This window comes from Rutilus rutilus, assembly GCF_951802725.1.
Source record: "Rutilus rutilus genome assembly, chromosome: 11".
Lineage (NCBI taxonomy): Eukaryota > Metazoa > Chordata > Actinopteri > Cypriniformes > Leuciscidae > Rutilus > Rutilus rutilus.
The window spans coordinates 5,301,938-5,315,571 of record NC_140216.1 but is presented as its reverse complement, the minus strand read 5'-3'; the positions used below and the strand labels follow the sequence as shown (position 1 = coordinate 5,315,571).

The 13,634-nt window shown below is 38.2% G+C and overlaps 1 protein-coding gene across 9 annotated transcripts in view; it reads left to right on the top strand.

Moving 5' to 3' along the window:
- LOC311299878 (zinc finger MYM-type protein 4-like) overlaps window positions 1–13,634 on the top strand; it is a gene marked incomplete at its 5' end in the record, with an annotated part of 37,198 nt that overhangs the window by 2,283 nt on the left and 21,281 nt on the right. The window contains one exon of one of the 9 annotated variants that reach the window (XM_084423786.1): window positions 94–390. The exons of 2 other annotated variants lie outside the window; for them this stretch is intronic. In XM_084423786.1, coding sequence (XP_084279912.1) covers window positions 94–390 — 297 coding nt within the window. Of the gene's footprint in view, window positions 1–93; window positions 391–3,978; window positions 4,414–4,560; window positions 5,602–8,009; window positions 8,321–12,011; window positions 12,461–12,742; window positions 12,843–13,634 lie in introns of those variants that run through there. 6 more of the 9 variants (XM_084423785.1, XM_084423788.1, XM_084423783.1 and 3 more) reach the window with 6 other exon arrangements.

Below are 13,634 nucleotides of genomic sequence, written 5' to 3'. Positions count from 1 at the left end.
TTCTGGCTTAGTCTGCGCAAGCGCCGGAAGTGATCTCTAGCGCGTGCACGTGTTTACACAGAACAGAAATTATAGGTTAGACGGCTAATAGAAATGGTACTAATTTGCGCTTATCCGGGATGTTTAAACCGACGTAAAAGAAAACAATTACGTATGCTCGCGCGAACTCATCCGGGAGTGGTGAGTTTTCACGCATTCTCAATTTATGAGCCTTCTCTCTTGGAGTTATGGTTGATTGCTCTTCGGCTGGATATCAACACACCCATAAACTTACTAAAGTTGAGGAGGGTCTGCAGCGATCATTTTTCCCCTGAGGATTTTATAAACCAAGGAGTGGATCGCATAGTACTGACATCATCAGCTGTGCCGGTGTTTTCGCATCCAACGGAGGTATGTGAACAACGTCTTTGTATGTGTCCTTTCTATTTGTAAAGCTGTTTACTAGTATTTGGCTGATAACGTGTTCGTGTACAGGTAGGTTGCGGGAGGGCGCATCATGAAACACCGTTTGTTTTTATGCAGTCACAAGTAAAATTTAAAATGGCAAACGTTTTTTTCATTACCATATTCAAAACTACTGTAGATTTGTATAGTTTTTGTAGCATTGGAGAAATTGAGCAAGGACAATTCCGGCGCAAAATGAATTGTCCTTTAGTATTGTGCAGGTTCCAGCTCATGTCGGGTAAAGGGGAATGAGGAAGCCGATAAACGGGCAAAGGATCCTTATATCAACATCAGAGTAGAGATGAGTAAAACGTAAATGAAGGGGTTGAATGGAACTGAAGTGTAAAAGAGGTGGCAAAGAAAAGTTGGGGTGGAAAAACAAATGTTACACGACCAAGTATGGTGACACAAAATAAAACGTGGCGCTTTTCTAAGCGGATAAAAAGACTATAATGTATGGCGGAATAGCACTTGGGAGCAAATCGACTCGGCGCAGTAATATCATCACTCCTGAAAAATCCTCTCCCTCTCATTTCCGTCAATAGAACCAACGTGACCTGCACGCCTGCACCAGTAGTAGTAGTTTGAGCAGAGATGACGAAGTATCAGGTTGTAGGAAGATAGTTTGTGAACAATCATGGTTATAACGTGCATCGTAAAGGGTTGTGATAACAAGCCGAAGGTATATAGTGCCGTCATGTTTCACAAAATTCCAACTCACCACAAACGGCGGAAACCTTGGTTAGCTGCTTTGAACATGGACACAACAACACCGGTGGAGATTCTGAAGAAGTGGCGTGTTTGCTCCGAGCATTTCACACAGGAGGACTATAACGTTACCTCCACAGGATTAACGTTACGCCTAAAGGATGCGGCCACACCGACAATACTCAAATCACGAACACAACAAAGTGGATCATCACGCAACACTGTAAGTGTCCTTTTGCATGGTATTTGGTTGTCCTGGAAGTGGCAGTAGCTAATCCAACTTGAGTGGAGTTCAACCCGGTTAAAGGAACGTAGCCTACTCCACCGTTTTTTTTTTATTTTTATTTTTTTATATTAAACTATGTTATTCCCTTAACAAAGACGAGTTGATGCATACCTCCCTCGTCTCAGTGCGTGCGTGCACTCAATCACTCTGGCGCGCGGCGACACTTTGATAGCGCTTCACTTAGCCAAGTTCATTCATTAGGGACCAAACAGAGATGAAGTTAGAAGCGACCAAACACCTCCACGGTTTCCCTATTTAAATACAGTTACACGACCAAGTATGGTGACACAAAAAATAAAACGTGGCGCTTTTCTAAGCGGGTAAAAAGGAGAGTGTGCATGCAGTGATCATTTTAGATCACGCTGTAGAAGCGTCGGCGATGTTTTTACAGCGAGCAGATGTATGTATGTTTCATAATATTTTTGATGCATTGAGTTTTCTTGTCAGTGTATGAAAATATGTGTGTTTTTTTTTGTGTGTGTTTTTTTTTTTGTCCACTGTATCAGAATAATTCCTCGTGTCATTGCGGTCATGATCAGTCACGGTTTGCTGTATATTTTGATGTCTGCATTTGCATCTTAAAGAGGCATTTGCATTTTTTTTTTTTTTTTTGTAGATTTTTTATTTTTTTTAGTTTACTCATCTGCAATGTCTCCAAGACTTTTCCTGTCAGATGTTAAATAGACGGGTCAATGACGTGACGGGTCTTTTTTTCTTTTTCTTTTTTTTTTCAAAGGCCTTAATAATAATAATAATAATAAAAAACAAATGTATAACATCCAAAGTATGTAAGGTAGTACAACTTGATCTCTTTTACTGAATCCAAAAGGTTTTAATTATATTTTACTACATATAAAGGTATTTTAAAGATTCTGAAGTGTCAAAAGGTCATTCGGTAAAACCGATATAGTAAATATTTAAATGGAATAATATTGTTTTTAATAACTAAAGGAACTACAATAATACAAATATAAAGAAGATAAGGCTCTTTTTTTTTTTTTTTACATTTCCCCTTTTCTCCTTTCCCTGTGCAATGTTTTACTTGAATATGTTGGAGTGTTTAGAGTAGTCCAATAAATGATTATATTTATTAGATCAGTGATAATTTTATTTAATATTTCTTCTATGGTATATACTATCTCAACATCAATGTCAAATCAGTTTTTAACTTTTTAAATCAGTGGTTAAACCGAATGACTTTTTTGGTGACACATTTTTTCCATCTTGTAAAAAATGACAAAAAACAGTGTTAATTGATTGTACAAACCACAAAATCTTATTGTTAACACCTTATTCGTCAATGACCCAGACATTTAGAAAATGAATGTATGAATGTATGCAAAACTGCTTTTTCTAAGATGTTTATACGCAACAGATGTTTTCCAGATTAAGCGATCTTTAGCAGACATCTTAGAGACGTACCTTTGCTATCTGGGTTATTTTATATTTCATTTGAAGAAGACTTGATTATAAATGTGCATATCACAGTGCTGGATCATGTTTTCAGTAATGTGCAGCCTGTATCTGTTTGCATCTCAAAAAATTTATTTTGGGGTTTCATGACCCTTTAACTCCCACGACCGTTGCCGGAAGCCAGTGATTATAGTTTATTATGTTTTAAATATGGATATTTTTCTTACAAAACCTCATCGCTTTGGCTTCAGAAGGCATTTATTAACCCACTGGAGTCATATGGATTACTTTTATGATAAATGTATGCGCTTTTTGGAGCTTTGAAAACTAAAGCACTATTCTAATGCTAGTACAAAGCTGGGAAGAGCTAGGGTATTATTTAATATCTTACTGTGATCAGCTGAAAGAAGAAAGTCATACACCTAGGATGGCTTGAGGTTGAGTCAATTATGGGATCATTTTAATTTTTGGGTGAACTAACCCAGTTTAAAGGACAATTACGGTGAAAAATAAACCTAGGGCCTAAACCTAATTAATTCAAACTAATTAACACATGGTTACTGAATCGATCGTTCTCTGGGATGCGTTTTCATGATAATCGAATGTAAAGAGTTTTCTCTCTAAAAACAGATTAGCTTATAACGCTAGTATATGGGGCATAGAATAAAAGTAAATCGCTAGTTAAAGGAGAACTCCGGGCAATTTTTAAGTTAATCTTGATAGTTATACCTTTGTGAGTAGCCTACTGTCCATAGAAGAAGAAAACGAACCGGATTGGTGCTTGCAACACGGAGCTGCTACAGCTAATGCCCAGAGCGCCCACTCAGCTAAAACAGCAGTTATGGGGGCATATACATAAAGAGTGACTTTGTGCCTCTTAACAGACACAAAATGCAATTAAAATGTCAAAATGTCCCTTACATGACAACAAGATGCGTTTAGCAACTTAGCCATTGTTTAAAAAAGTTATAGATTGTCTCAATATATTTTCTAATGCTTCAGGTTTATCTTTAAATGTTAAAAAATGTAAGGTGGATAATAAAGTGATTTTGTATTATTTGTAACCAGGCACTAAAGCGATTACCCATAAACCGTGCTTTGAACCAATCGTATTGCTTGGGTCCTAAGCTCGGTCTCGATTGTTCACACCACACCGGAAGCGCAAAAACGGTCTGTTTACAAGCAGAGGAAGATGTATGTAAGCTATTGAATTCGACACTGATTGTGATTTAGGTCACGATGTAGTTTTTACAATGGTTAAAAAGTGTGCATTTCCTGGTTGTCAGAATCGTGAGAAACTAACGAGAAAACGTAAAAGTGCCTCACCAATGCCGCAAAATGAACGGCTTACCTTTCACTCTTTCCCATTGAAAGATCGTGAGCGACTGAAGCTTTGGCTGCTGGCAGTTCAGCGGGATGTTAATTTACCGCTTAAAGTCGTTAAGAACATGAAGTTGTGCAGTGAACATTTTTCAACAGACGACTTCAAACCAGTTCAACCAAACACAAGACGATTACTGAAATCAACAGCTGTGCCCAACTTGCTTTTACACAACAAGAAGGTAATAAGTGGAATCGGCATGTGGTGGTTGTTAAAGTAACGATACATTAATTTAGTTATTTGACTTTATTTGTATATGGCTATATATAAAAAACTGCATTGCATGATACAATGAATTATAACTTGTCGTCCCATTGTCTGCGCTATCCAAACTTCAAGCTGTGGCATGACAATGTCCCATTCGATGCAGCACACGCTCTCCTGTTCAGTAGGCTTTTCAGCTAGCCGTCTAAAACACTATTTTACGTGAATTTAAACAATGGCTAAGTTGCTGAACGCATCTTGTTGTCATGTAAGGGCCCTGTTCATGTTGGACAGACATTTTAATTGCATTTTGTGTCTGTTAACAGGCACAAAGACACCCTTTATGTATATCCCCCCATAGCTGCCGTTATAGCTGAGTGGGAGCTCTGGACATTAGCTGTAGTGGCTCCGTGTTGCAAGCACCGATCCGGTTCGTTTTTTTTTTTTTTTTTTTTTCTATAGACAGTACTCACAAAGGTCTAACGATCAAGATTAACTTAAAGATTGCCCGGAGTTCTCCTTTAAGTCGATCATCTTCAGGGTTATAACCACTGCGGCACCAATCCAGTAGGTGGCGGAAATGCACCATATGTTGCTTTGTAAACCGCCACAAGAAGAGTTTCAGGCTGCTCCACCTTTTCCATACGACAAGTGGATGATGACAGCGGCTGTCAAGCTCCAGTAAGTCCCATAACAATAGCCCACGTGACTCGTGCGCCTCAAAGCCTCCTAAAGGCAGCTCTATGAGAGGAATAGACGGATATCTAGTGCCATGCAATAGCTTTCAAGTCTCGTTCCGCTTCTCTTCAAACATAGCTTCTTTACGTTGCGCGTAGCAGTGCGTCCCTGTAGATCGCAATTATATATTTTTTTTTTCGCAATGGTACGTGTGTGCGCTTTTCCTGGATGTTTCAACCGAGAGAAAGCAATTAGACTCCGTCCAACGGCATCGTCACAGGAGGAAAGTTTGATTTTCCACACATTGCCGCTGCATGATCCAGAGAGACTGAAGCTGTGGCTGCTCGCTCTCAAACGGGATATAAACTCACCCATTGAATCGGTCCGCGCATTGAGGGTTTGCAGTGTCCATTTTTCACCGGACGATCTCACAGGACCAGCTCGACGATATCTGAATTCAACCGCTGTGCCTGGGCAACAAACCGAGGTGTGTGTGTGTGAGAGAGAGAGAAAAGGCTCATTATCCTGCTGTTATTGATCGAACAAGGCAAGAGAGGTTACGAAAACAGATGACAGATTTGTCAGGGGTGAACTGTCCCTTTAACAATGAATTATGATAATCTATTGATTTACATTATATTGTTTATTTTTCGCAATTCCAAAATCTGATGATGATTGCTATGCGGTTGTCTTATTTTCATTTTGGTCATCTTCCATTTTTTTGCATTCCATTATTTTATTTTTTTTGCTATTTTAAGGGAAATATTCGCCCCAAAAAAAATAATTCTGTCCCGTAACGTCAAATGTTGTCATTGGTCTTGACGTTAAACCAACTTAATATTGAACAGTGTTGAAAGGATTGATAAAGAATGCAATAACAAACATATTTGTACTATTTTTCAAAATAAAATAGCAGCTTGAAGAACATGAGTGTTGTTGACTTTTTATTTTATTTATTTTTTTATTATTATTATCCAAAGTTTCTGTATGGAATTGGCCAAATTTACTTTTCATTTAGTAAAGATTAAATACTATTTTATATTATAGGATAGTATTGTGAATTATGGAAACAATGTTAATAAAGGTCTTGAATAGGTTACATTGTTAATTTATTTGAATGGCTGACAGAATGGCTGACATAAACAAAACTGTGTAAATACATCCCCATCTTTAAAGGGATAGTTCACCCAAAAATGAAAATTAGCCCATGATTTACTTACCCTCAAGTCATCCTAGGTGTATATGACATTCTTCTTTCAGATTAATACAATTAGAGTAATATAAAAAAAAAATGTCCTGGCTCTTCCAAGCTTTATAATGGCAGTAAATGGCTGTTTCTGTTCTGAAGTCCATAAAAATGCATCTATATCCATCATAAAAGTGCTCCACATGGCTCCGGTGGGTTAATAAAGGCCTTAAGAAGTGAAGCGATGCATTCATGTAAGAAAATATCCATATTTAAAACTTTATCGACTAAAATATCTAGCTTCCGGCAGACTGCCATACGCATAGATTTAAAGGGTTAGTTCACCCAAAAATGAAAATTATGTCATTAATGACTCACCCTCATGTCGTTCCAAGCCCGTAAGACCTCCGTTCATCTTCGGAAGTTCGGAACACAGTTTAAGATATTTTAGATTTAGTCCGAGAGCTTTCTGTCCCTCAATTAAAAATGTATGTACGGTATACTGTCCATGTCCAGAAAGGTAATAAAGACATCATCAAAGTAGTCCATGTGACATCAGTGGGTTAGCAAGAATGCCATTGTCAAAAATATTGTGTAATAATAATATATAATATATAATAATAATAATAATAATAGCTCACATGTTAATACCATAGACTGGTTAATACATAGTGAAGGCATAGTAAATTTGATTATTAGGCAATTGTATGAGTTGTAAATGGCTGGCAATAACTTCATATCACAGTTAAATTAATATTGATTCATTTTAATACTTACGTTTTATAAGAACTAATTTAAGTAGTCTACATGAATTATATAAAGTAAAATAATTACTCCAGCATTAATTAATTCAATTTATAGTTTTAGGAGAAAAGGTCCGGTAGTTAAAAAAAAAGTCAAACGGTAAATCTGATTAAATAATTGATGACATTCTTTGATATTAACACACTTAATGTATTTAATTGGTCTACTTTAATGTCAACTAATTTTAATCACATTTTTACAATGGCTTGTCTACAAAAAGTCCAAGGTTAAAGGGTAACGTTAGCTATCAAAATATTTTCGGGGAAAAAAGGCGAAAAAACATATGGACTATTCATATGTTGGTGTATCGATGAGCTATAAAGTAGTTTGATTAAAAAAGAAATCGAATGAGTATGATTCGCTAAATAAAATTGACGTTTCGGCTGAAGTTCTTCACATGTTTATCCGATCCAATTTGATAGGAGGCGCTGTCTCGAAAAACGAGGGGTCTGAGAATGCGGGACGCGATATTTTTTTTCCCAGGATGGTAGGAGAAGACTCATGAATATTCATTAGGGAAGTCATCCCTGATTGGTCTTAACCCCTGTGACGGGTAGGTTTAGGGGCGGGGTTAGGGGGTAGGTCATCAGACCCCCAGTGACGGTTAGGTTTAGGGGTGGGCAGAGGGTAGGTCATCAGACCAATCAGGGATGACTTCCCTAATGAATATTCATGAATCTTCCCCTGCCATCCTGGGGAAAAAAAATATCGCGTGTGGGACTGTAGCTGCAGGCTCCGAGTCTGAGGGAGACGCACGCTGTATTCAAGCTATTCTACATTGTTTGTATTTTGGTATTGCTAAAAAAAAAAATATATATATATATATATATATATATATATATATATATATATATATATATATATATATATATAATTTTTTTTTTTTTTTTTTTTTTTTTTTTTTTAAATGGTGCGTAAGTGTGCATGTCGCGGATGTCCTAATCGCCAAAAACAACCAAGGCGACGTAAAAGTGCATTACCAACGCCGACAGTTGAAAGGATTCACTTTTACTCTTTCCCGGTAAACGATCCAGAGCGACTAAAGCTATGGCTGCTATGTGTTCAGCGAGATGTTGATTTACCTCTTCAACTCGCCCGTCTACTGACATTGTGCAGTGAGCATTTTTCACCAGACGACTTCAGACCGGGTACGGGAAAGATACGTCGAAAACTGAAAAAAACAGCTGTGCCCAGCCTGTGTTTACCACACACAAAGGTAGCAGCTATGCATGTAAAGTTAAGCAGTATAGTGAGATCGTGCAGTGTTACAGTTACTGAACAATTTGTTCAAATTGCTTGACTTTTTAGTTTTATTAAAAACGGTTGTTAAAAGTTTTGTAATGCTATGCTTTGGATTAAAGGAACACTCCGACTTTTTGGGACTTTAGCTTATTCACAGTATCCCCCAGAGTTAGATAAGTCCATACATACCCTTTTCATTTCTGTGCGTTCTGTAAGTGTTATTTGACGCACCCACCGCTAGCCTAGCTTAGCACAAAGACTGGATGTAAATGGATAATGGTAGCATACTAATCCCAATAAGTGACAAAATAATGCAAACATTTTCCTATTTACATGTTGTGATCTGTATAGTCACAGCGTGTACAAATAACAAGGCTATATGAGATATAGACCATTTTTAATCGTATAAATACTGGGAACTATATTCTCACTAGGCGTAGGAGCACAGCTAACGTTACTTGGGCGGAGTGATTAGCGCAGCACACGAGACGCCCTGTGGTGAGGAGCAGAGAGTTCGCTCAGAGTTGGAGTAATAGAGTCAGTAATTACTAGATAGTAAATTTATAGTTTACAATCATGGGTGTTCGCTGTATTGTAAAGAGCTGCGACAATAAACAGGGGAGACCAGGTAATACCATGATGTTTCATAGAATTCCAACCAAAAACGCTGACCTGATGAATCGATGGCTACTTGTTCTGGGTATAGAACCAAACACACCTGTAAACATCATCAAGAAGTATTTCGTTTGCTCTGAACATTTTACTATAGACGACTATTTTGAAAAAATGCAAGTTGCCACACGGACCATGAAACGTGTGCTAAAGGATGCAGCCATCCCATCGATAATAAAGACAGGACAAATTGGATCACCTGTTGCTACGGTAAGTGTTCCGTTATGTTTTGAGATGACTAACATTAGCCATACTGTAACAGTGCCATGCTGTAATGTAACCTTAGTAGTGACACTATTACGTGAATAGGGGCTCCGTGTATCCCCTTTATTGTTATTATTGTGTTGTCATGAACACACTGTATCGCTCAATAACAAATGAGCGGCGCGAAATGTAACTCTCAGGACTGTAACATTCAACTTGCTAATGAACATCTTCCAAAGTTTGTAACTCCTCGTCTGTGTATTCTGGCTCAAAACTATATGGTTCTGGATCTTGGTTTGATACACAGTAAAATTCCTCTGACAATTCCTCAAAGTCAGCCATGATCACGAGTCACGTTCGCTACTAGCTAGTTAGTCACGTTTGTTTTGTTTACGGAACCATCAACAGAGCGTCTTGTGTGCTGCGCTAATCACTCCGCCCAAGTAACGTTAGCTGTGCTCCTACGCCTAGTGAGAATATAGTTCCCAGTATTTATACGATTAAAAATGGTCTCTGTCTCATATAGCCTTGTTATTTGTACACGCTGTGACTATACAGATCACAACATGTAAATAGGAAAATGTTTGCAGCATTTTGTCACTTATTGGGATTAGTATGCTACCATTATCCATTTACATCATAGATATATACACTAGATGTCGCCAGAGAATGTCTAATAGGAAGAGAATTGGCACTCTCTGCTTACTTTTGGGTTCTGGATTGGTTGCAGTAACACGTCTCTGTCCATGCGGGGGCGCTCGCGAGCGAGTGCAGAATGAATGGAGGTCTATGGCGAAAAACCCTCAAAATCCACTTTTCTCAGGATATAATTTTTTGTCTAGTAATTTGAATGTTGTATTCGAAAGGAGATGCAAAGAAATTACACATTGCTGGGTGTTAGATTTTTTAGAGCCACTTATTTGGTTTAAAAAGTCTTTTAAAATGTCAATGACGTCAGAATGCTGACGTCATTAGCAGAATGCTAGCGTGTTATGGGCAACAACAACTCAACCTGTAAGAAATCGTAAAGAAATAAGTACTCGTTCATTCAACTTTCGACCTATAACCTATGTTGAACTTACAAAGCCTATAATAAAATCTGAGATTTCTCAACGGCAATCGGGTGAAAGAGACACATTTAGCCGTATAGCCCCATTGACTCCCATTCAGTCTGCACTCGCTCGCGATAACCCCCAGTGGAATTCTAATGGAACTGCAACCAAAATCAATACAATGGGGCTGAATAGGGAGTGCCAAGGCTCTCCGTAGACGGGCTCTGATGTCGCCTTGGGGTTCTAAACATGCGTCAAAACCGCCGCCATCTTGGAACAGGGGTCATGTCATAGGAAGTAGCTAGGTAACCTGCTATCTCCGCCTGTACTTCGAATTCATGGATGATGATACCGGACTTTTGTGCTGCGTATGGATGTTCACACGAACGAAATCTAAACCAGACAGCATGGGATTACATTTACTCTGTGGATGGTAGTAGTCAAGTTGTTTTTTTTATAAGTTAAGTGTACATTTCTCTGCTTTGAGGAAGAAAATGAACTGTGATTCTCGCACAGCTAATGAACTGTGAATGTGCTGTACTCTTTAGATATTATTTGAAATAACCTTTGTGTTTAAAATGTACAATATGCAGGAGTTGATCCTCAATACCCACTTTTGACTGTGATGTGCTGTGTTGTTCCTAACTTTTGATTTTTTTTTTTTACCGATTGTACTCAAACCTTTTAATGAAAAAGAAAAAAAAACCGTGTGACGCTTGTAACCTGTAAGTGCAGTACTAATAGTATGCTGGTCCTCTCCCTGTCAATCTTCAAACAGTACATCCATGATTATTATACATAGAATTCCACAAATCTTATGTATGTGTGAGTTTTGCACACAGCTACAGTGGGCTCAAGTGCTTGTTTCTTTTCCTTGCAAACTGGGGATGGAGGTGTGGAAGGACACTGGAATTTGTGAAAATGTCAACTGTTTAAAGCCTTTCTTTAAAGTGAATTTTGTTTTGTATAAATTGTATCTTAATTTTAATACATTTTATTCATCAACAAATTGCCTGTTAATATAATCATGGAGGCGTCCGCGCGGTCACTTACTTATTGCACGTTAACTGGAGCGCATCTCATCCTAACTTAACGAAACTCAGCCTATGCCTCACACAGACATGAGAAATACATCAAATACACAAAGCTTGAATAGTCTTTAAACGAAATAATTTAAAACGAAAGAAAAAAGCTAGGCTACTCTCTGATTATGTAATCCATTATGTGCATTTCTCTCTATAGGCGCGCTCACTACGGAGATGGCGATCGTCAACTTCATCTCTGCAGCCGAGTCGACACTGTCAGAAGTTTATTAATAAAAATCAATGCACGCGTCACCGGATTTACAAATGCACTTCTTGCTTGTTGCACGCACACATATTATGTCGAAATAACGAGATATTATGTTGAAATAACATTATTCTTAATAAAACATCTTTTAGAATATTTGATTGAATGCTAAATGTTGCGCTTGTTCAATTTAATAAAATTAAAACTTTAATTGTGATCATTAAAGGGTCATTCCACCCGTGGAGACATGAATGTGTACTGAAAGTGGGTCATATATGTAGTAGAATAGTATCAAATTTTTTTATTTTTTTTTTGGGTCCTTTTGGGTCTATAAAAGGCAGAAAATAACTTTTTAGAGCTTGTGGACTGTAGACAACAATCCCCATAGTGCATTGCAATGATCAGCTCCGCAGGCCACTCCCACTACTCCGCCCATCAATGTGGATTATAGTTGAGCTCTCCTCTACTCTACCGATTGGAAATTATTTGGCACAATTTGTTGTGAAGAGTTATTTTGCGATATAATTAATACTTGTTTTTGTGACAAAATGGTGTGCACTTGCATAGTACCGGGATGTTGTTCAAGAACAAGGAAAATACCCGGAGTAAGTATTCACAGATTCCCGAAAGATACGGACTTGTGCAAAAAGTGGCTACGGGCTATCAATAACCCTAAGTTCGGTGAGGACACAACACTTGAAGCACTAAAAAATCAGACGGTGTGCAGTTTACATTTCAAGCCCGAAGATTTTGAGCCTAACCCCTTAGGATTGAAGAGACCCGCGCTTTTGAAAAACGCAATTCCTTCAGTATTTTCCTTGCCAGACGATGACGACGAAAAGCCAGGAACGTCGGGAACCACCAGCACTCGCAGCACTAAACGCATTTGCCTGGAGGTAATGTTATTTCTGACTAGACTCTATTAGCAGCTAGTGGCTACTGAGAACACACACTGACATAGTCGTCTGCTGTAAACAGTGGCGTCATGCCCATTCAAAGTGAGGCACGTGCCCCCTCAGATTTTTCCTCCCTGATAATTTTTTTGTCACAACTTTATTCCTATTATGCTCCATAATATACCAGAGCCTATAACGACTCAAATGTATTCTTCTGGATGTGTAATAAATCGGTCAGCATCAGCCCGCCCCTTTTTCTTAATATGGTGTCTGTGTATCAAAGCTATGCGCGTAGCGCTCTAGAATCTTTGCTGTGTATGTTCAAGCAACTCACTCGTCTCGCACGTTGATCTGGCAATGTTTTACAGATGGTCTTGAAGTGGTAAGTGGGCAAAGCAACAAATCGGCATTGAATTAGTTATCGGATGATATTAAAAGGTAGTGGGATTATTTGTGGTTGACCTGGAAATTTTAACTTGATCAAAAAGTTATGGATTTGATATTAGCTGCGAATTCAGAGCATTAACTTAAGTTGTGTCAGTGTAACGTTATCGATAGCTAGCCTAGTCTAACCGTAAACTAGTTGGTTAACGTTACTGCCATACAAAGCCATAGTAACGTTATCTGATCGGTTTTGAAACATCTGTTCTGTTTTGTCTTGTCAAAGTCTCCAGCTGGTTCAATTGTTTTCAGTTTCATAGAAACGATTTGTTGTAGGCTAACTGCAAAATCCAACCTAACGTTATCAAGGCATCGACTTGATGTTTCTCCCATAGACTGTTATTCACGGTTCTTCACGGATCAGGCAGCTAATTCATAAATGCAGTGAAAAAAGATAGGCTACCCGTTCGAAAGCTACAGCATAGTTGTTATACAGATCGCTATGACCGTGATGTAGGCTTAGAGTGCACGAATGTGCTCATAACTTCCGTTATTATTATCTGTCAAACTTCTTTCAAAGTCCTTCATCACATATTAATATTAAAATAACTTAATGAAGGAGCACCACAAAGTCAGACCTCAGCACCTTTATGTACCTTTAATGTAAGATCGTTCTTAGGTCGCATAGCAATTTAAAATCATAACATAAAAACTGCAATGGTACTGTTTTTAAAATCATGTGTAGTAGGCCTAAGTGTACAGTAAGTGTGTGTGTGTGTGTGTGTGTGTGTAA